The sequence below is a fragment of the Macaca nemestrina genome, chromosome 1, assembly GCF_043159975.1.
Source record: "Macaca nemestrina isolate mMacNem1 chromosome 1, mMacNem.hap1, whole genome shotgun sequence".
Lineage (NCBI taxonomy): Eukaryota > Metazoa > Chordata > Mammalia > Primates > Cercopithecidae > Macaca > Macaca nemestrina.
Genome location: NC_092125.1, coordinates 224,173,741 through 224,197,047, shown reverse-complemented (window position 1 = coordinate 224,197,047; position 23,307 = coordinate 224,173,741). Strand labels below are relative to the sequence as shown.

The following is a 23,307-nucleotide window of genomic DNA, read 5'->3' as shown; positions in this document are numbered from 1 at the left end:
CCAAGAGGTCCCTTGATGGAAAGACAGTGGCCCAGGGCTGTAGGGCTTGCTACCTCAGCCCTCACAAACCCACCCCACCTGTCAGAGGGTAGCTCCTGCAGGCAGCTGGGAAGGCCAGCAGCGTGTCCACATGCAGCAGGGACCTAACCTGTAGAAAGCCCCAGGAGAGATGTCCAGAGCCCCCTCCCTGCAAGAGGAGCTGGAGGAGAGGAAGCTGGGTATGGAGGGGCTTGGGTTACACACTGGTAACTCCTGGATGAGTCAGAAATAACACAGCAGCTGCTGGGGTGGAGCCTTATCAGCCCTGGTGCCAAGGAACTGCGCTCGGGGAACCACGGAACCAAGCTGGAGGGCCAAGAACACTCCTCGCACCATCCGTCCCTCCAGGCCCAGCAAGCCCTGGACCAATGGGCTTTCCCAGGCAGGGTGGCTCTCTGTGCAGAGGGCAGCCTCAGCAATGTGCCAGAGCCTGGGCAGCAGCCTCCCTGTAGGTACTTGTCAACTGCTCATTCCCCATCAGCTAATGGGGCCCTCGCCCTAGAAGTGCACACAATAAGCTAATAGCAGCTGCATGCTTGATGTGGCACAGGTCTCTTTCCAGCAACTTCTGCTAAATCCCTATAGCACAGACTCTCTTACTCTGATGTTTGCTCCTCTTCCACCTCCTCCTGGGCTCAGAAAACAGCCTAAGTGATAACTGGGAGCTAGGAAAGAGGAGTAAACTGCCCCAGGAGTGGTCTCTGATGAGAGGGACCCCCAGCCACTCCCCAGGGCCCGGGTGCACCCCCGCGTGGGGAAGGCCGTAACTTCCTGTGCAGCTGAGCAGGGAAGCTCTGTTCTGGGGCATGACTCCTCACACTGACCCATTCTCACTTCCTTTCACTTCACTAGATGTGGAGCACTGCGGGTCTGGAGCTGGGCTCTACACAGCCTCATGGGGTGAACCTTGTACCCCGAACCTGGGTGTGGATGATGATGTGGTCTCCACCTCTTCCCCAGTGGCCACCTGGATCTGGGTTACTATGTGACCTCCTCATGATCCCCCCACTTCATTTCTTGTCCTTTTCTCTACACAACAGCCAGAATGATCTTATGATTTTTTTTTTTTTTTTTTTTTTTGACACAGGGTCTCCCTCTGTCGCCCAGACTGGAGTGCAGTGGCGTGATCATAGCTCACTGCAGCATCGACCTGCTGGGCTTTAGCAATCCTCCCAACTCAGCCTCCTGAGTAGCTAGGATCACAGGTGCACATCACCACGCTTGGCTCATTTAAAAAATTTTTTTCTGCCGGGCGCGGTGGCTCACGCCTGTAATCCCAGCACTTTGGGAGGCCGAGGCGGGCGGATCACAAGGTCAGGAGATCGAGACCACGGTGAAACCCCGTCTCTACTAAAAATACAAAAAATTAGCCGGGCGCGGTTGTGGGCGCCTGTAGTCCCAGCTACTTGGGAGGCTGAGGCAGGAGAATGGCGTGAACCCGGGAGGCGGAGCTTGCAGTGAGCCGAGATCGCGCCACTGCACTCCAGCCTGGGCGACAGAGCGAGACCCCATCTCAAAAAAAAAAAATAAAAAATAAAAATAAATAAAAAATAAAAAATTTTTTTCTGTAGAAAAAGTCTTGCTATGTTGCCCAGGCTGGTCTCAAACTCCTGGGCTCAAGTGATCCTCCCACCTCATCCTCCCCAAAACAGATGACATCACTCCCTACTTAAACCTACCTTAGAATGCATTTCACAATCCTTGCCAGGACCCTGCGAGGGCTCCGCTGTCAGCCCTGCCTCCCTCCCCAGCCTGCCTCTTCTTCCTCTTCCCCTTGCTCTGCCTTCCTGGCGCTCGGCCATTCTAGAACATGCTGAGAAGCTCCTTCCCTCTGGCAGCCTTTGTACTGGGTGTCCCCTTAGCCAGGAACTGGCTTCTTTCCATCCTGTGTCTTGGTGTAAAGGCACCTTCCTAGGGAAGCTTCCCTGACAGTTGCTCTGGTGCCCAGGAGTACAGTGGTACGATCAGAACTCACTGCAGCCCTGAACTTCTGGGCTCAAGCGATCCTCCTGCCTCAGTCTCCTAAGTAGCTGGGATCACAGGAGCACGCCACAACACCCTGCCACTTTTAAATTTTTTTGTAGAGGTCTTGCTATGTTGCCCAGCCAGGTTGGTCTCAAACTCCCGGCCTCAAGCAATCCTCCTGCCTCGGCCTCCGAAAATATTGGAATTAACAGGCATGAGCCACCATGCCCGCCTGTCCTGATTTTCTGAAAGTGCCCTGTTGGAGAACTTGCTTATTGTCTCTCTCCCCTGCCTACTGCAAGGCCAGGGCCCCCTCTGCTGTGCTCACTCCTGTCGTCTGGGAGCCTAGCACTTGGCAGGCACTTAATAAATACTGTCCGCTTAGCTAAATGGAATATAGTGAGACAGCCTATGGTGTCTGAGCTTCTCCCACTCTGCAATATCCACACCCATCTAGGCCCAAATGTCATTGTGTTAACAGACCAAAGTACCTAACCCAGTCTCCCATAACCAAATTTAGCTTTTACAAAGGACTCACACTTCCAAAGTAGTGTGCCTTGGGCTATCGTGTTCTCCAAAGAACATCTGAAATGCTCCAGAAAGCCTTTGAGCTGGGAGTTAGGACTTCCAGGAGTAAAACCTTCCAATTCTGTCCTGTGCCTAAGGGCTAGTTTTCATTTGCTCTCTCCTGGTGAGAGACAGGGTGAAATACAAGGAGCTGGCCACTAGGTGTCGCCACACACAAAAGCACCAGCATTGCTTCCTCCCCACTCCCAGCAGGTTCTCCCAGGGCTCCAGACCACGCGGTTTAATAAGCCCACCAGTCTTTAGCCAATGTGGGAAGCAGATCACTCCTGCTCTGGCTCTCCCTATTCCAATCCTACTATCACAAACCACACTCCAGCCCCGGGTCCCAGAGAGCTATTTGTTCATTCAGAGAGCCAGCCCTGCCCAGGTAAGGATTGGTGTCTGGTTTTTGCTGCCACATCCACACAGGAGCCAGTGGTCCGGGTACACAGTAGGTGCTTCCCAGAGGAGCGTCAGTTCCATATCAGACTGCTTCCATCACAGACCACCTCCATGGGGCCAGCTTTACAGAATGTTGCCCTCTCCAACAAGCTATCTATGAACAGCTTGCACTGATAGGTGCCGCCCCGTCTTCCCGGCTGGTGCAGCGCCTCACGCTGGGATTCCTCGGGCTTGGGCTGCCCAGCTATGGGCCTGTGGTGTCACTGGTGCCTGCATTTTGGAGCCAGGTTACTCCTGCTTCAATTCACTTCCCTGGAAGAGACAGTTCTTCTTGCTTCAGAGAAGACCCTTGACTTGTCTTTTCTAAAAAGTGTGGTCATGGAGAATTCTTCCAGCTCTAGTTTGAGCTGATTCCGCCCTGCTGCCTAACAAGAGGGCACACTCAGGGCTGGATCTGAAGCAGAAACGCAGCCAGGAGCACATGTTCCCAACCTTCCCGTTCCAACCCAAACAGAAACACCGTGACTGGCTTACATAATTCTCTCCTCATCTGCAGTAAGGGTGTCAGTGTGGAGCAAACTCGTAATTGGAGATAATAAATCATAATCAACCCAAACAATATAGACATTTCAGTCATGGTATGCTATGAGTATATTAAAGTATGTCTCTGTCACCTATACAAGCAAACGTGCTATTAAATTTTTATCACAATTCTGACAAGCATCAGGTTCATTTCACTTGAGAAATCTTATTTTCCCCTGCAGGGATCAAAAACTGGTCTCCATTAGACTATGTTTAAATTACATAAACTAAAACTGCAACTAAATTAGACACACTAATTATTCATCCAGTCCTTGAACGTGAGAACCAAAGTAATGATGGTTCTCAATTATGGTTTCTTGGCTATTCCCATAAACATTCCAGCGTCTAAAATGGGGCAGCTTCCACTCCAAATCCTAAGAAAATTTCTGTTAGCTGCCCAAGTCAGAGGTGAGCCAAAAAAAGGAAAATGAAAAGAAACAGGCCAGGCACAGTGGCTCACGCCTATAATCCTAGCACTTTGGGAGGCCGAGGCGGGCAGATCACCTGAGGTTAAGAGTTTGAGACTAGCCTGGCCAACATGGTGAAATCCAGTCTCTACAAAAAATTAGCTGGGCATGGTGGCAGGCGCCTGTAATCCCAGCTACTTGGAGGCTGAGGCAGGAGAATCGCTTGAACCTGGGAGGCGGAAGTTGCCTGGAGCCAAGATCACGCCATTGCACTCCAGCCTGAGCGACAGAGTGAGACTCTGTCTCAAAAAACAAAAACAAAAACAATAAAACAGAAAAGAAACAACAAGCAAGTATTAACTATCCAAATTAATGGTGAGGGGACAGGTCTGTGGTTATATTATGTAGTAGACAACCACACATTCTGCAAAAAGTGGGTGCCATCCCAGAAAATGACATCTGATTGGGGCAAACACAATGAAGAGACATTAAGGTACATATCTTCAATTTAGATAGAGACACACTCCTGCTACACACACACACACACACACACACACACACACGGTTTGGAGCTGCCTCTCTGTTGAAGGAAGCTTGGCTGGTCAGGAAAGGATGGTGAGGAAGTGGCTCCCGACCACTGTGAAAGGTACACACAACAGGAGAACTGGCCTTGGCTTCACAGGCCACACCACATTCTCAGGGAGACACCCAAGGGCATCTGTAAGAGGCACGCTCAGATACCACACTCCTTCCCAGCCTTTGCAGGGACCTAATCTCGACCACCATGTAATCTCCAGCTTTTAAGCAGTTGATCTCACTTTAGAAGAATTAGGACGTAGTACAAGAGGAACCTGGAGAACAAGACTGCTGAAAGTCACATGTGGCAGTTGGAGGCTAGACGGCTGTGGCTCCCTGTATGGGTCTCTGTCTGGGAAATGCAGCTCATTCTAATAAAGAGCTTTGAAACCTGGCCTCACTTTGACAGGCACGAGTGGCCCTGAATACAAACACAGCCACCTGCACTCCTTTTTATTTTTAAACTGGAAGCTAATGCTGTTGAACATCCACATTTATCTATGTTAGAATATCCACTTATACCCAGGGTGGTCTTGCACCTGCTAGGAAGATGTCAAGTCAGCTCAGGCAAGGCCAGGCAGCAAAGCTGCTCCCTCAGGCACACGAGCTGCCTCCAGCCCCTGCACTCATCTTTTGTTTTGTCCATTTTAAAACACACTGCGATAGATTCTAATACATTTAAAAACATACAATTTACATTTTCATGATGTTTACATTGCAAAAAATACAACGCCACAGAATTGGTGGTTCCTCTATGAAATATTATCCAGAATCTGCACATGTCTTAGCCTAAAAGAAATCAGCAGCACCCTAACATTCTCCAGAAGAACCAACACATCTGGAGAAATGAGCACCATTAGGGCTCATGGTGAAAGGTAACAGATGAGCTAACTTCATGATCAGCCCTGGAGCCTGGTGTCCAAGACAACTCCTCACCCCCCACCCCACACTACCATATGGCCACATTACAGAGTCCTTCCCCGGGGGGCCTTACCTGCTTCTGGAAATTGACTTCAGGCAAACAGGTGCTCAACTGTGAGGGGAGGGCTGTGGCCGGGCAGAAGTAGGAAGGTGCCGCCCTGCGGAAACACAGAACACGGGTCATGGGAGGAGTCAGGAGGGCCCAGGCAGCTGCCAGGGCTTGGTCTGGAGCACACGCCCCACGCTGAGGATGCACAACTGCTGGCGGGAAGCTCGTGGAGCCGGGCTTTGCCGTGGTCCCGAAATACCTGTGTGTCTGGCAAGCCCAGGAAACCCGTACCCACGCCTCTGGGATAAATAAGGTGCTGACGGCAGCTCAGCTGGCCTGGCATTTCCGGCCGAAGCAGGTCAGTCCGCTCAACACCACACACCCTGCTCCCCTTGGCTTAGTCACCAAGTCTGATTGAGACGCTGTGTTCAGAGACACTGTGGACCAGAATGCATCACTCCAGGACAGCTGATGCCCAAGTCCCGCACCTGCACGAGAGAATGCCCCACCTACCAAATCTAACATGACAAGCAAGGCACAGGTAGCTCAGCACCCCGCAGCCTCTATGCTCAGTGCATATATATGTGTCTGTGTGCTTGAACACCTACAGTTGTGTACATAAACATCAACGAACACAGACACATGCTAGAAACACACACGAAAAGCACAGTTGCAGCTTGTTCGCAGACCTACAGCCTAGCTGCATGTCTACATGCCCCCAGTACACCTCTGGCAGGAATCTGAGAACACTGCCTTCTTTTCTTCTGCCTCCCACACACGGGCTCATCGTTCAGGTCACCTGCACAGGTTAATGGAGCAGGAGCATGGACTGCTGAGGGGGCGGAGACACAGGAGAAGCAGGAGGCTATGAGGGGCAATGGGAGCCTTACCCACCCGCTCCAGCTGTGCCACCTGCTCTGCTGGGGTGCAAGACGCAGTGCCTCGCATCTCCGAGGCACATATCAATCATCCCAATGAAAGGTGAGGGCACAGGTCTGTGATTATATATTAATGTGGTAGACAACCACATGTTCTGTAAAAAATGGGTACTTTTGCCAGGCATGGTGGCTCACGCCTGTAATCCCAGCACTTTGGGAGGCCGAGACAGGTGGATCACAAGGTCAGGCGTTCGAGACCAGCCTGGCCAACACAGTGAAACCCTGTATCTACTAAAAATACAAAAAATTAGCCGGGTGTGGTGGCGGGCACCTGTAATCCCGGCTACTCGGGAGGCTGAGGCAGGACAATCGGTTGAACCCGGGAGGCAGAGGTTGCAGTGAGCTGACATCACGCCACTGCACTCCAGCCTGGGCAACAGTATGAGACTCCATCTCAAAAAAATTAAAAAGTGGGTGCTTTTACACCCACTTTTACTAACCACTCTTCTACAACCACAGGGCTCTCAGCTGTCAGCCTTGTAGTGGGGGAAAGGTTGCCAGAGAACACATCGAGAAACCAGTTCTGAGAGAAGTGCGGGGCCAATGACAGCTTGGAAACCACTGTCTTCAATGAATGCTGAAAAGAAAGTTGCTCGATGACCCAAGGTGCTGAGGAAGATGTGGTTTCCATAGAAAGCGGGATTTCAAAAGCCTCCCCTAAAGTCAGACATCGCTGTAAACCTCTGACTCTCTGTTCTCTGTGTCCCTTTAACCAGCAATGGCCCTGGGATAGAAGAGCTGTCACCCACCACTGCCACCCCCTCCACCATCAGACTAACCCTACAGGAACAGGCCATTTATAGCAATTAATTGCTCTTTTATTCCTCTAGATATCAAAGCACCAAAATATCAAGGAACCCTGGGGAACTTTCCACCCAAGTCCCCACATTCTTTCAAAAAGAGATGAAAAGAGAATCTTCCCCTACTTCTGAAGGGCTTTAATTTCTTCTACTACCACAACAGCCAATTATCACTCCTGTCTACAGGGCTCAGACCCTTCCAAGAAGCAGAGGGGAACGTTGTATTCCTGACTTCAAGGGAAAGGGTCAAAGGACAGGGACTGTCCAAGGATTCACGGACAGCTGTTCTATTTGTCATTTAATTTATTTTATTTTTTGCTAACCAAACAGCAGCATACTTGCCATTTTAAAATATTTATTTATTTATTTATTTTTTACTTTAAGTTCCAGGATACCTGTGCAGAATGTGCAGGTTTGTTACACAGGTATGTATACATGTGCCATGGCGGTTTGGGTACCTATCAACCTGTCACCTAGGTTTTAAGCTTTGCATGCATTAGGTATTTGTCTCAATGCTCTCCCTCCCCTTGCCCCCAGGCCCCCAACAGGCCCTGGTATGTGCTGTTCCCCTCCCTGTGTCCATTTGTTATTGTTCAACTTCCACTTATGAGTGAGAACATACAATGTTTGGTTTTCTGTTCCTGTGTTAGTTTGCCGAGAATGATGGCTTCCCGCTTCATCCATGTCCCTGGAAAGGACACGATCTCATTCTTTTTTATGGCTGCACAGTATTCCATGGTGTATATGTGCCACATTCTTTTTTTTTTTTTTTTTTTTTTTTTTGAGACAGAGTCTCGCTCTGTGGCCCAGGCTGGAGTGCAGTGGCCGGATCTCAGCTCACTGCAAGCTCCGCCTCCCAGGTTTACGCCATTCTCCTGCCTCAGCCTCCCGAGTAGCTAGGACTACAGGCGCCCGCCACCTCGCCCGGCTAGTTTTTTGTATTTTTTAGTAGAGACGGTGTTTCACTGTGTTAGCCAGGATGGTCTTGATCTCCTGACCTCATGATCCGCCCGTCTCAGCCTCCCAAAGTGCTGAGATTACAGGCTTGAGCCACCGCGCCTGGCCTGTGCCACATTCTTTATCCAGTCAATCACTGATAGGCATTTGGGTTGGTTCCAAGTCTTTGCTATTGTAAATAGTGCTGCAATAAACATAAGTATGCATATGTCTTTATAGCTGAATGATTTATAATCCTTTGGGTGTATACTCAGTAATGGGACTGCTGGGTCAAGTGGTATTTCTGGTTCTAGATCCTTGAGGAATCGCCACACTGTCCTCCACAATGGTTGAACTAATTCACGCTACTACCAACAGTGTGAAAGCGTTCCTATTTCTCCACAGCCTCGCCAGCATCTACTGTTTCCTGACTTTTTAATAATCACCTATGTTTGTCATTTTTATAGTCAGGTCAATGTTCCCAGTTTACAGAGGAAGAAACTGAGGCTCAAGGCCCCTGGGCCCCAGGATCCATGTAAGACAGTAAGCACGCTCCAATAACTGGATTCAGTTTTCAGTTCTGCTCTGCCACTGATTGGTTGTGTAAAGCAAGGCCAGTGACTGCTCTTCTGTGCACTTAATTTCATCACCTACAGAAAGGTGATAGACTGTCACCTCTACGTCTTCCCTCAGTGGAGGTGAGACTAGGGCTGGCTTCACGGGCCTGAGGCCTGGACAGTCACACAGGGCCTGTATTCAGGAGGGCCCCATGCTTGGTTTACTGTTCTGCTCTCACCATCTTGAAATTCTTTTTTTTTTTTTTCTTTTGAGAGAGAGGGTCTTGCTCTGTTGCCCCAGCCACAGTACAGCGGTGCAATCATGGCTCACTGCAGCCTTGAACTCCCTGGCTCAAGCAATCCACCCACCTCAACCTCCTGCATGGCTGAACCACAGGCACGCACCACCATACCCAGCTAATTTTTACATTTTTTATAGTGACAGGTTCTCATTATGTTGCCTAGGGTGGTCTTGAACTCCTGGGTTCAAGCAATCCTCCCACCTCGGCCTCCCATTACAGGCATGAGCCACCACACCCAGCCTTGAATTTTTTTTTTTTTTTCCCCTGAGAACCGAGTTTCGCTCTTATTGCCCAGGCTGGAATGGAATAGCACGATCTCAGCTCACTGCAACCTCCGCCTCCCGGGTTCAAGCGATTCTCCTGCCTCAGCCTCCCGAGTAGCTGGGATTACAGGTGCCTGCCACCATGCCAGGCTATTTTTTTTATTTTAAGTAGAGAGGGATTTCACCATGTTGGCCAGGCTAGTCTCAAACTCCTGACCTCAGGTGATCCACCCACCTCAATCTCCCAAAGTGCTGGGATTACAGGCATGAGCCACCATGCTGGGTCCTGGCCTTGAAATTTTTAATCATTTCTGAACAAGGGGGCTTGCACTGAGCCCTGCAAATGATACAGCTGGTCCAGAATGCGAAAAAGGTCAAGATGCTTCTCAAACTGCCAAGGGTTCCACAACCTTAAGTAGACACTAACAGGACTCAAGAAGGATTTACTGAAACTTTTCTAGGTACACACTGCCCTGAACCAGGCTTGGGGAGCACAAAGTACAGAACTGGGGTGGTGACACTGAACCTGCATTCCAGGAGTTGACTGAGTGGCTGAGGAAACCACACAACACAAGACAAAGAGAAAACCACACAAATAATACATGATAATGAGCCAAAAAGGTATGTTAGGTCAAGACACAAACCCTCCTAGAATGCCAACCACGTATCATGTACTGTGCCAAGCATCTGCCCCTGAGGAAAGAAGACCCAGGGCCTTAAGCCAGCATAGTAAGTGGCAGAGCAAAGGGGTCTAGTAAGCTCTGCAAGATGGCAGGGGAGAGGCTAGCTGCTGACGGCTCCGGGGAGAAGTCACTGGAGCTGGGCCTTGAAGGAGGAACAGGAGTTGCTGGTAGAGGAAAGGGGAAGGCACAAGACACAGATGTTCAGCGAACAATTACTGAGCATCTATTCTACGGCAGGCATTGAGAATACACAGGTGAGCAAAACAGCCACGGCTCACATGTGATGAGGGGCTTCCAGTGAGCGGGGAGACAGACACCAATCAAGTCACCTAGATCAATGATCTCAGACACTGAGACAAAGAAAATGAAAGTTAAGTTTGAGTCGCCTTGGGGATGTGCGGCTGGGAGCCCGGAGGAGGAGAAGGAATTGGTAGGGGTGGCATACGCGTAGGAAGGCCCTGAAGCAGGAAGATATGTGGCTTAGGCCAAGTTAGAGCTGGACCATAGGGGCACTCAGGGGGAGGGGAAGAGGTGTTTCAGCAGAAGGAAGTCAAGCTTCAGCTTGAAAAGACCACTGTGGGGCCAGGTGTGGTGGCTCATGCCTGTAATCCCAGCATTTGGGAGGCCGAGGCAGGTGGATCACGAGGTCAGGAGATCGAGACCATCCTGGCTAACATGGTGAAACCCCATCTCTACTAAAAATACAAAAAATTAGCCGGGCGTGGTGGCGGGCGCCTGTAGTCCCAGCTACTCGGGAGGCGGAGGCAGGAGAATGGCATGAACCCAAGGTGGGGCTCGCAGTGAGCCGAGATCGTGCCCAGCCTAGGCGACAGTGCGAGACTCCGTCTCAGAAAAGAAAGAAAGAAAAGAAAGAAAGGAAGGAAAGGAAGGAAAGAAAGTAAGGAAAGAAAGGAAGGAAGGAAAGAAAGGAAAGAATTAAAGGAAAGAAAGGAAGGAAAGGAAGGAAAGAAAGAAAAGAAAGAAAAGCCCACTGTGGCCAAGGCATGGAGAAGAGGCTGGGTGGAGCAGCGGGGAGCAGGAGGGGAGCGGGAGCAACCAGGCAGGGGCTTGGTTGGGTAGAGAAGGGCCAGGAGGAGTGTAAGAGTGCTGTGGTTGTGGCTGTGGCTGTGGGGAGAGGCCTGGCACATGCCCAGGGTGAGGCCCCAAAGGACAGGTTGGACAGCTGGGACTGAGAAGCCCCGGAGGCACAAAAGCACAGGAATGGCAAAAGTCCAAGTGCCCTCGGGATCAAGTCAGCACTATGGTGAACATGTGCAGCAGGTTCGGGGGCCAGAATCGAAACACGGTGACAAGCTAGTTCCGGGAAACATCAGGGGCACTTCTGGGGGCTACTTGGCCTGGAGTGAGAATGGGGGGCCTCAGGAAGAAAACACGTGTGAGGCAGCCGCAGGGCAGGGGGCACCTTCTGTGGGCACACAGAGCCAGAGCGGTCAGGAACAACGGGTACCTGGGTGGCAGCAGCGAGACAGCACAGGAGGGTAGGTCAGGGACCAGGGGAAGCCTCTGTCTGGCAGGAAGTCCAACCTGCCAAGCAGGGGGCATCGGGCCCTGGTCAGGAGATGACTTAGGCAGAGTGGTCTCCCAAGAAGACTGGAGTCTGGGAGGATTCATGTGAAGCCCTGTGTGAGGTGTGCGGGAGGGCAGGTGGGGCACCACAGGCAGGACCTCACGAGCCCAGGTGCAGAGCAGAGAGGGAGGAAGGACAGTGAGAGCTGCTTAGACCAGTGGGTTTTCTAAGAAGGAGGCAGAGCAGGGCAGGGGAGAGGTCCACCTGCCCCACCCCATGGGCCTTGCCCACTCAGGCCCCACAGGCTCCTGTCCCCATCACAGCCCTCACTAAGCATGGGACTGCCCCCCAGGCACATGCTTCAACAGCACAGGGGCTGCTTCAGTAGCTGTAATAACCCCTTGCCAGCATGATCCAGCACCCGGTGTGTGGCATGGCAGGCCCGCAAGGACAGCAGGGAGGATGAGCGGCTTCTGCCCTCCTTCCTCTGCCTAGACACCCCTTCCCTCCCTCCTCATGGTCCTCCTGGAACTCAGGACTCACCCAGTGCTGTCACCGTTGTCAAGTCCCTGCAAGGGGGAAAGGAAGGGCAGAATCTTGCCTGTCCTTGCCTGGGTGCCCTGGCCCCCACTTGCTCTGCCTGGGAGCTGTGGTCAGCTTCAGGTGAATCTTAACCTCGGCTTTGCCTCCTCCAGGTGGGTCGGCTGACTTAACGGTGCAGGGGGAGCTCAGGGGAGGTCATCACCAGAAAAGTCAAGGAGGAAGAAGGTGGGGAGAGGGGAGTCTGAAGATGCTGTGGGCGGGAGGGAGGGAATCCATGGGGAAGGAGGAGGAGGGCAGGGAGCAGAGGAAGGGGAGAGTGAGGCACAGAAAAGGCTCCTGTGGGAAGGGGGAAGGCACCTGGGCCAGCAGATTGCCTGTGGTTGGGCCTGTAGGCAGAGCAGGGGTGCAAGGGACCCAACAGCTGCTGGGCAGTGAGCAGCGGCGATGGGACTGGGCCAGAGGCGAGGACCAGCTAAGCTCAGTAAACTGGATGCCCTCTCCTGGGAATGGCTCCAGGCACACTCCCCAGCCCACAGCAGGGAGGGAGAGATCAGCCAGCAGCCAGCCAGGCTTTCTCCAGGGGCCACGGCAGCCCTTGGGGCAGAGCACCACTGTAGGCCGCACAGCTCAAGGGAGGAGGGAAGACGGCCAGGCCTTAATCCTCAAGGGTTGCCCAGTCCCAGGCCTCCCACCAGAAATCAGGATCTGAAAGGAAGACTCAGGCTGCCCAGAGTCATCCAGATCCACAGGCAAAGCTTTTATCTAGCATGTCAAGTCCAGGACAAGGTGTGGGAGCCAAGGGGGCCTGGTCACTGGTTCAGAGTCAGCTGCCCAAGGAACCCTGAGGAAGAGGAAGGTGCCGTCGTGGGAGGACGAGGAGCATTTTCTATGAACTGGAATATATCAGAGAAAAACCAGCCCCAAATGCCTATGTACATCCTAGAGAGAGGGGAGGGCAGACAATAAAACACGAATGATGGGGAAATCCTTAGCACACAGGAAAAAGACAGGGGCTGGGGCCAACCCCAGGGTGAGTGGGAACAGGAGTGTGGGGGTGGGCGACAGGCCCTTCCTGACCAAAGAGAGGAAGACAGTGAGGGAGGGAGTCTGGGAGCAGAGCTGGACTGAGGCCCTGTGGTGGGGGCACAGGAGCGGCTGGAGGCCAGCACTGGGGTGGGGCTGCAGGGGAACAGGCCCAAGCAGAGGAGGGGACAGGGCCTGTGTTGCAAGGGTAGCTGGGAGCTGGGAGCAGAAGAATGGCTGGTCTGACTCAGGGTCCAGCAGGACGACCTGAATGGAGACAGGCCCAGGGCCAGAGCAGAGGCTGTGGCAGGAATCCAGGCAGATCTGCTGGTGTCTCAGGTGAGGGGGCAGCAGCAGAGGGTGAGGGTTCAAGGTGGCCAGCTGGGGACTCGTGGCACAGGCAGACAACAGGATCACCAGGGAGCGCACTGTGGGGTGTGGGGGCAATGGTGGCGGCTCCCGGGTTTTCAGGCTAAGTGGCTGAAGGTCGACATTCCTATCAACTGAGCTGGGGAGAAGCAGGTGGAACAATTTTGGGGGACAATCACGAGCTGAAATTTTAGACTTTGAAAGGTTTTTCCGTCTCTGAGCCTTGGTTTCCTTTTCTGTAGAAAGGGGGTGATAACAGCACCTACCTCAAGGGCAAGTTTGAAAATGAGATAACATACAAAGAAAACACTTGAAGCCTGGGCACATAGTGAGACTCTGTCTCTACAAAAAATACAAAAGCTAGCTAGATGCGGTGGCGTGCACTTGCAGTCAGTTATTCCGGAGGCTGAGGTGGGAGAATCACTTGAGCCTGGGAGGTCGAGGCTGCAGTGAGCAGTGATCGTGCCACTGAACTCCAGCCTAGGTAACAGAGCAAGACCCTGTCTCTTAAAAAAAAAAAAAAAAAAAAAAAAAAAGAAGCAAAAACGAGGCCAAGTGCGATGGCTCACACCTGTAATCCCAGCACTTTGGGAGGCCGAGGTGGGTGGATCACCTGAGATTGGGAGTTCGAGACCAGCCTGACCAACATGGACAAACCCTGTCTCTAACTAAAAATACAAAATTAGCCCGGCATGGTGGTGCATTCCTGTTATCCCAGCTACTTGGGAGGCTGAGGCAGGAGAATCGCTTGAATCCGGGAGGCAGAGGTTGTGGTGAGGCAAGATGGCGCCACTGCACTCTAGCTTGGGCAACAAGAGTGAAACTCCATCTTGGAGGGAAAAAAAAAAAAGCCACTTGGCCCAGTGCCTGGTATACAGCAAGGGTTCAATAAATTCTAGAAACCATACTAATAAGATGAGAAGATGACACAGACCATGTAAGTAAATGCTTTTTGTTGCAGGATGGGGATGGGAGTAAAAATAAACAGTAAGAAATCAAAGGCTTTTTTTTTTTAAGAGTCTCGCTCTGTTGCCCAGGCTGGAGTGCAGTGGCACAATCTTGGCTCACTGCAAGCTCCGCCTCCCGGGTTCACGCCATTCTCCTGCCTCAGCCTCCTGAGTAGCTGGGACTACAGGTGCCCACAACCACGCCCAGCTAATTTTTTGTATTTTTTAGTAGAGACAGGGTTTCACAGTGTTAGTCAGGATGGTCTCCATCTCCTGACTTCGTGATCTGCCCACCTCGACCTCCCAAAGTGCTGGGATTACAGGCATGAGTCACCGCGCCGGGCCACAAAGGCTTTTAATACCCTCAGCTTCTTGTCTCTTCTCTCCCAGCTGCCCGTCAGTCCCCAGCTGGCTCCGAGGAATGATAAGGGATGGAGAGCCAGGAGGGGACCTTACTTCCACAGTCCGAGGGCTGCCCCGAATCACTGGGGACACTTCTCAGCAGGGTGCCGCTGACATTTCAGACTGGGTGCATTTTTGCTAGAGGACTGTCTGCACATTGTAGAAGCTGAGAGGCATTCCTGGCCTCCACCCACTAGATGCCAGTAGCAGCCCCCTCCAGTTATGACAATCAAATATATCTTCTGACGTTGCCGTGTCCCATGGGGGACAAAATCGCCAGGTTGAGAGCACTGCTTTAAAGAAGTAGTTGACACGTACTCTGGCTTACTCTGTGCCTTGCACCATTTGTCTTCATTTGTCTTCATTCAGTCTTCGCCACACATGTCCCTACAGGGCTTTACACATGAGCATGCCACGGTGCACAGGGGTGACATCACTCACCTGTCATCGCCCAGCTAGTCCGTATCGGATCAGGATGGAACCCAGATTGTCCAAGGCCTCAACCACTCTGCCCTGTTGCTCTCCAGTATACAAGTACATGGGTAAAAAGTCACACTGAGGCCGGGCGCGGTGGCTCAAGCCTGTAATCCCAGCACTTTGGGAGGCCGAGACGGGCGGATCACGAGGTCAGGAGATCGAAACCATCCTGGCTAACACGGTGAAACCCCGTCTCTATTAAGAAATACAAAAAACTAACCGGGCGAGGTGGCGGGCGCTTGTAGTCCCAGCTACTCGGGAGGCTGAGGCCGGAGAATGGCGTGAACCCGGGAGGCGGAGCTTACAGTGAGCTGAGATCCGGCCACTGCACTCCAGCCTGGGCGACAGAGCGAGACTCCGTCTCAAAAAAAAAAAAAAAAAAAAGTCACACTGAGCCAGCGAGGGGGACAGGAGGCAGGGATCTGCCACGAAGCTCCTGCTAGAGTCCCACACACGGTAGCACCTCAGGTCCTCTAGCGACATCAAAAAAGGGAGTGCCAGAGGGAATTTCCACATGCTCCACTCTCAGTAATTAAACTGCAACAACCTCCCAGACTCTCAGGCCTCAGGAGCAACCGCCTTAATTAATAAATTCCACGTCGCAGCCTCCTCCATCCAGAGCCACGCTCAGTATTCCCGAACTGCACTCCACCAGCAGAGCTAGGGCAAAACAGGCCTCTTAGTGAGGCATGGCATTTGCAGACCACAGCCCCATTCTTAGGGGATAAGCCTGGGGTGGGGAATGTGTCTTGAGGTCACCAACCCCAATTCAAACCTGATGCAAAGCTCCTTCCTGCTCCCTGAAGCCAGGTGATACCACGGAAGAACAATAATTACTGTTGTCACCACAGCATTTTCTAAGCCCAGGCACAGAGTGGCAGAGTCAGTCAGCCCTCACAAGCCTGCAAGGTAGGAATTATTCCCATTTTATGGATGACACAGCTGAGGCTCAGAGAAGTATCCTGCCTGAGGCCATGGAGTAATAAGTGGTAAGCCTGGATCCAAAGCCGTGCTTTCCCTCTCTCCTAACTGCCCCTTCTGGCTCAGGAGTTGATAGACGCATTATCCATTTTAACTGAAATTAAAAGAAAAATCCGGGCCGGGCCCGGTGGCTCACGCCTGTAATCCCAGCACTTTGGGAGGTGGAGGCGGGCATATCAGGAGGTCAAGAGATTGCCAACACAGTAAAACCCTGTCTCTACTAAAATTACAAAAATTATCTGGGCATGGTGGTGCACGCCTGTAGTCCCAGCTACTCGAGAGGCTGGGCGGGAGAATTGCTTGAACCCAGGAGGCGGAGGCTGCAGTGAGCTGAGATCTCACCACTGCACTCCAACCAGGCGATAGAGCACGACTCCGTCTCAAAAAAAAAAAAAAAAAAAAAGAAAAAGAAAAAGAAAAATCCACCTTACAGGAAAAAGAAAAACAGCTAGAGTCCAACCCACTGCCAATCAGAGATCAATTAGAAAATAAGATAAAGCTTACAATGATTATATACCAATACATATTAATTAATTAATTTTTTTTGAGATGGAGTCTCACATTGTCACCCAGGTTGGAGTGCAGTGATGCGATCTCGGCTCACTGTAACCCCCGACTCCCGGGTTCAAGTGATTATCCTGCCTCAGCCTCCCAATAGCTGGGATTACAGGCACCTGCCACCATACCCAGCTAATTTTTATATTCTTAGTAAAGACAGGGTTTCATCATGTTGGCTAGGCTGGTCTTGAAATCCTGACCTCAAGTGATCCACCTGTCTCGGCCTCCCAAAGTGCTGGGATTACAGGCATGAGCCACCACGCCCGGCTAATTAATTTCTAAAAAGAAAATATGGCCCGGGCGCAGTGGCTCATGCCTGTAATCCCAACGTTTTTGGAGGCTGAGGTAGGAGTATCGCTTGAGCCCAGGAGGAGTTTCAGACCAGCCTGGGCAACATGGTAAGACATCATCTCTATTAAAAAAAAAAAAAAAAAAAAAAAAAGTTGTGCATGGTGTGATGAGTCTGTAGTCCCAGCTACTGAGGTGAAAGAAGTGCTTGAGCCCAGGAGGTTGAGGCTGCAGTGAGCCAAGATCATGCCACTGTACTCCGACCTGGATGAAAGGGTAAGCAAGACCCTGTCTCTTAAAAAATAAAAAACTGGCCGGGCACGGTGGCTCACACCTGTAATCCCAGCACCTTGGGAGGCCAAGGCGGGCAGATCACCTGAGGTCAGGAGTTCGAGACCAGCCTAACAAACATGGTGAAACACCGTCTCTACTAGAAACACAAAATTAGCCAGGCGTGGTGGCACATGCTTGTGATCCCAGCTACTCGGGAGGCTGAGGCAGGAGAATCGCTTGAACCCGGGAGGCGGAGGTTGCGGTGAGCTGAGATCGCGCTATTGCACTCCAGCCTGGGTAACAAGAGCAAAACTCCATCTCATTAAAAAAAAAAAAAGTGGGCCGTGCGCGGTGGCTCAAGCCTGTAATCCCAGCACTTTGGGAGGCCGAGGCGGGCGGATCACGAGGTCAGGAGATCGAGATCATCCTGGCTAACACAGTGAAACCCCGTCTCTACTAAAAAATACAAAAAACTAGCCGGGCGAGGTGGCGGGCGCCTGTAGTCCCAGCTACTGGGGAGGCTGAGGCAGGAGAATTGCGTGAACCCTGGAGGCGGAGCCTGCAGTGAGCTGAGATCCGGCCACTGCACTCCAGCCTGGGCAGCAGAGCGAGACTCCGTCTCAAAAAAAAAAAAAAAAAAAAAAAAAAGTGGAGGCCCAGGCACAGTGGCTCACACCTGTAATCCCAGCACTTTGGGAGGCCGAGGCATGCGGCCTGAAAAACACAAAAAATTAGCTGGGTGGGAGGCTCTACTAAAAAAAAATAAAAATTAGCTGGGTGTGAGGCTGAGGCAGGAGAATCACTTGAGCCCAGGAGGCAGAGATTGCAGTGAGCCAAAATCACACCACTGCACTCCAGCCTGGGTGATAGAACAAGACTCCGTCTCAAAAAAATAAATAAATAAATAAGAAAGAAATGGTAATGTAAGGCAAGGGGGAGAGGCCCTGTGTCTGCATCACATCCCAGACCTCCCCATGTTAGCCACAGCCAGCGCTCCTCCAGTGGGGGCAGCCATGAAGCCCAAATGCAGGAGGGCCCTTTCCTCTCTGGCTACAGGTCTGCCGCCGTGGAAGTGATTCTGGAATTCTCAACAGTTTCCCCTCTGCACACTCCGAGCTCAGAGTAGCCCGCCTGTCCCCTTCACACAGTGCCACGCATGCTGTTCCAGATCCAGAGCCCTCTGACGAAGGCCCTTTGGGAAGGTTCTGAGAGCATTTAAATCAAATCCACCTGACCTGATACAATACAGCCTTGCAATGGCCAGAATGCAATGCTGCATCCAGCTAAGCCGCCTACCTACCACAGGAAAGGTACTGACAGGGCAACCAGGCTGGGAGGGAGGCACCTGGAAGCACTGGGGCATCCTCCTTTCTGTGAAGGGGCTCCTGTTCAGAGCAAGCTCTGCAGACCACCAGTAGGCATGCCACACACACCAAAGTGCTCCAGCACAGGCACAGACCTGCCTGGAGGCGGCTTCCCCAGGACCTGCACGCGGACAGGAAGCAAAAAGAAAGGGCTCCTTCTGTCCCCCCCACGCACAGAGGCAGGCGGTCAGATCCAAGCTTACCCTCATATTCCCTCTACAGCCGTGACTCTCAATGGGGGCGATTCTGCCCCACCGCAGAAATGTGGCAATATCTGGAGACAGTTTTGATTGTCACGACTAGTAGGATCCTGCTGGGTAGAGGCCAGGATCAGTTCCCACCACCAATAATTATCCAGTCCCACGTCCGGAGAGCTGAGGGTAAGAAGCCCTGCTAGGCGGCCGTCTCGGAGCTGCCGATTGCACCAGGTTCCCTCCACATCTCTGGGCCTCTCCATCTGCTATGCTTTCCACTCAGAATTCCTTCCCTCCCTGATTGCTGAGACCAAGCCTCACGGACTGTACTCTGCCTCGAGGCCTGTGTCTGCACATCCACCTGCATTTCCTCCTCCCGCATCACCGCCCCAACGCTGCACCTGGATATCTGAGACATTTTCACCACCAGACTGGAAGCTCTCTGAGGAAGACCGCGGTGGTTTTAAGGCCTTTATAAGCCCCAGGGAACCTTATTCTCAGAAAAATACTAAAACTAACCCACATCTCTTATTAAATGTAATCCTCACATAACTCACAAGAGTAGAGGGAGTGATATATTTTTTTCCCACGTCGCCAATATTTTGTGGACCCTGGAAAAACTTGTAAGGCTCTGTGCTGAAGAATCTGGACAGGTGAGACACCACTGCTAGCCACAACTGGGGCTCTTCAAGTGCTGAAGTGAATGGGAACCATGAAGGAAGTGCCCCCAGCCTTTGAATGTCCTCACTTCAGATAATCCTAACACATCAAGGAGTTGGAGGAACCTGCATGTTCCTATAACTGGATTGGCATAAGGCATCTGTTTACATCTTCTGGTTTAAAACATTTATCCTTGTGATTCTGGCCCAGATCTCGCTGTCTCTCTAGTCCTGAACTGAGTGAAACCCACCTTTTTACAGAGAGGCAAGAGTACCTGGCAGGCTCGCTCTGACAGCCTCTTGTAATTCAGCTGAAAACAATGCAAACAGGAAGGCAAGTGGAGCCTGAGGAAGGTTTCTTGGCTGCCCCAGAACACTCAGGATCCTGGGCTATGTCCTCAGGCTCTACAGTTCTAACCAAGGTGACACGCTGGTGGAGGCGTTCTCTCTGCACAGTGGGGGAACAAGGACAGAAGGAAAGAAAGGCATCTTTCAGCTTAATTTTAAAAGAGATTCTTTTTTTCTTCCCAGAGAACAGCTGGAGCCCTGGAACCTGGCCAAGTCAGAGCCTGAGACCTGAAGTCAGGAACCAGCACGCCTACAAAATCCAGCCACCGATCTTCCTTTAATTCAGTCTGACTCATGACCTTCAGCCTCTGGCAGGTTCCAGAGGGGTTACTAATGCAGAATCCAGAGCCTTTGTCTATTTATAAGCCGATGGAAGGGCTAGAATCCTAGCTCTTGAGTGGGTACAAGCGCCCCCTCACTCCTGGGTATGAGGTCTCCCAGGCCTGACTGACCTTCCCCAAGGGCTGTGCACCCGGCAGGAAGCTTCCTGAGCAAAATCAAAAGATCCTCTGTGTAAACTGGAGGTAGAGGAACTCTTTTTCTCTCCTGGGACACCAGAGAGGTCCCCAGCAAGCTGACGAAGTCCCTAAAGGGCAAATTAATTTGCATTTCTGTCAGTCTTCTTAGAGACTTAGAGGAGAGGCAAAGGGACCACTTCCAGACCTAGTCATTCCAGGGATGGAGCCTGGCCCAGAGGTTCTGGAGAGCATGGGTCACCTCCAGAGAGCACAATCAGATTGGAAATTTCGACCTATGGAAGCTCCCTCAACCTTACCGTCAAAAGCTACTCCAGCTCAGCCGGGCGCAGCGGCTCACATCTGTAATCCCAACACTCTGGGAGGCCAAGGCGGGCGGATCACAAGGTCAGGAGATTGAGACCATCCTGGCTAACATGGTGAAACTCCGTCTCTACTAAAAATACAAAAAAAAAATTAGCTGGGTGTACTGGCAGGCGCCTGTAGTCCCAGCTACTCGGGAGGCTGAGGCAGGAGAATGGCGTGAACCCAGGAGGCAGAGCTTGCAGTGAGCCGAGATTGTGCCACTGCACTCCAGCCTGGGCAACAGAGCGAGACTCCATCTAAAAAAAAAAAAAAAAAAGCTATGCCAGCTCTTTGCATGGTCACAGCTTAAAATTTTAATTACATTGGGACATTTGACACGGTGCTATTTTTGGCAGGGGGCAGGCACTCACGTTTCACCACAAGGTACATAAGGTCCTTTCACTCTGAACCACACTGACATGTTCACGCCACCCCATTCCCACAAGGACAAGCCTCATCCTCAGAGACAGGTCTGGGCATGGCCCGGCCCTCCCAGTGCCTGAGGGTCACCCAGACCTTCTCAACAGTCACCTCTCTCTCCAGCTCTTCTCCCCTTACCCCATTCCCTCCATAGCTTTCCCTCATTAAAGCCTCTATAATTGGTTCAAATAAATAAGCTTCCTGAACTGAGTTCACTGCATCCCCTCAGAATCCCAGGGCTGGGAAACCCTCCAGCTTCCTGTGGTGAGGATTAGGTCATTAAATCAATCGGGTGGCTTGTAGGACTGTGCCCCCAGAAGCAGCCCTCTCCTCATCACCCAGCTCTGGGGATGGCCATCCTCGGGACCTGGCTGAGAGACCCCAGGTGCAGCCTCCTGGGGGAAACTCCTCCCAATCAAACTCTTAGGAAAGTAAGTTTTGCTGGGCACAATGGCAAACGCCTGTAACCCCAGCACTTTGGGAGACTGAGGTAGGAGAATTGCTTGAGTCCTGGACTTCAAAACCAGCCTGGGCAATATAGCAAGACCCCATCTCTTTCTTTTTTTTTTTTTTTTTTTTTTTTTTTGAGATGGGGTCTCGCTCTTTCCCTCTGTCACCCAGGCTGGAGTGCAGTGGCACAATCTCAGTTCACTGCAACCTCTGCCTTCCAGGCTCAAGCGATTCTTCTGCCTCAGCCTCCCGAGTAGTTGGGACTACAGGCGCATGCCACCATGCCCGGCTAATTTTATTTTGTATTTTTAGTAGAGACAGGGTTTTGCCATGTTGGCCAGGCTGATCTCAAACTGCTGACCTCATGTGATCTGCCCGCCTCAGCCTCCTAAAGTGCTAGGATTGTAGACGTGAGCCACCGTGCCTGTCCTCTACAAAAAATATTTAAAAGATTAGCTGGGTGCAGGCCAGGCGTGGTGGCTCACACCTGTAATCCCAGCACTTTGGGAGGCTGAGGTGGGCAGATCATGAGGTCAGGAGATCCAGACCATCCTGGCTAACACAGTGAAACCATCTCTACCAAAAAATACAAAAATTAGCCAGGCGTGGTGGTGGGCGCCTGTGGTCCCAGACACTTGGGAGGCTGAGGCAGGAGAATGGTGTGAACCCGGGAGGCGGAGCTTGCAGTGAGCCGAGATTGCGCCACTGCACTCCAGCCTGGGTGACAGAGTGAGACTCCGTCTCACACAAAAAAAAAGATTAGCTGGGTGCAGTGGTGTGCACCTGTAGGCCCAGTTACTTGGGAGGCTGAGGTGGGAGAATCCCATGAGCCCAGGAGTCTGAGGTTACAGTGAGCTACGATCACACCACTGCACCCCCGCCTGGCAACAGAACAAGACCCTGTCTCCAAAAAGAAAAAAAAAAAGAAAAGAAGTTTTAAGGCCACTGCCTCTTTCCAACAGGCTGTCAGCATAAAGGTATGTGTTAATTTGCATAAAGATATAGGTGTATCTGTTTACTTCGCAAATACACCCATCTGTGCTACAGGGGCCATGGTTCCTGGCTCCACGCATCACATGAGCCACAGTGCCTGCTTGTTTGGGTGATTGCTTCTGCTCTACTAAGCAGGAGGTGACCTTCCCGATCCTTCCCCCTCCAGCTACCTCGGAACAAAACATAATCCAAGGAAGGAGGAAACCTCCCCCTAAGAGGCTGTTGAGGACTCAGTTTCCTTCCTCTCCAAATGTTTAACAAGTTAATAATCAAAATCAACAATGCTTTAAACAAAGACCCCTTCAGAATCTCCCATGTGCTTATCCCATTAACTTACTGGGGGAAATGGTGTCAGGACAAAAACTCCCGATGGGTCACAAGGCCTTGTCCAGTCTGAAGGCAAGGACAGTGGCAGCTGGAGCTGAAGGGAAGGAAGATCAGAAAAGAGCACTTGCCCCAGGAGAGGGGAAAATACAGCACCTGATACAATAGGAATCCACCCACAAACCCTGGAGGGTTTCGTTCAAGGTTAAAGCCACCACAGACAAGCTCAGGAGAGTGGCCACAGGGACAGCCAGTGTAAAGTCTCCAAGAAACTGTCCCCAGTCACAATGGGTGCAGGCATGAACACCCAGATCTGGGCACACCCTGGCAAACTAGCTCAGGAGATGAACCACCATCA

At 51.7% G+C, this 23,307-nt stretch overlaps 1 protein-coding gene across 3 annotated transcripts in view; it reads right to left on the bottom strand.

Annotated features, from left to right (window-relative positions):
* LOC105478949 (catenin beta interacting protein 1) overlaps nt 1-23,307 on the bottom strand; it is a 65,400-nt gene that overhangs the window by 26,075 nt on the left and 16,018 nt on the right. For 2 of the 3 annotated variants that reach the window (XM_011736704.3, XM_071101143.1), the window contains exon 2: nt 5,533-5,617. Coding sequence is in view for 1 of the 3 variants with exons in the window: in XM_071101143.1 (XP_070957244.1) it covers nt 5,533-5,617 (85 nt within the window). In the remaining 2 variants the exon portion in view is untranslated. Of the gene's footprint in view, nt 1-5,532; nt 5,618-5,767; nt 5,787-23,307 lie in introns of those variants that run through there. The other variant, XM_011736708.3, reaches the window with a different exon arrangement.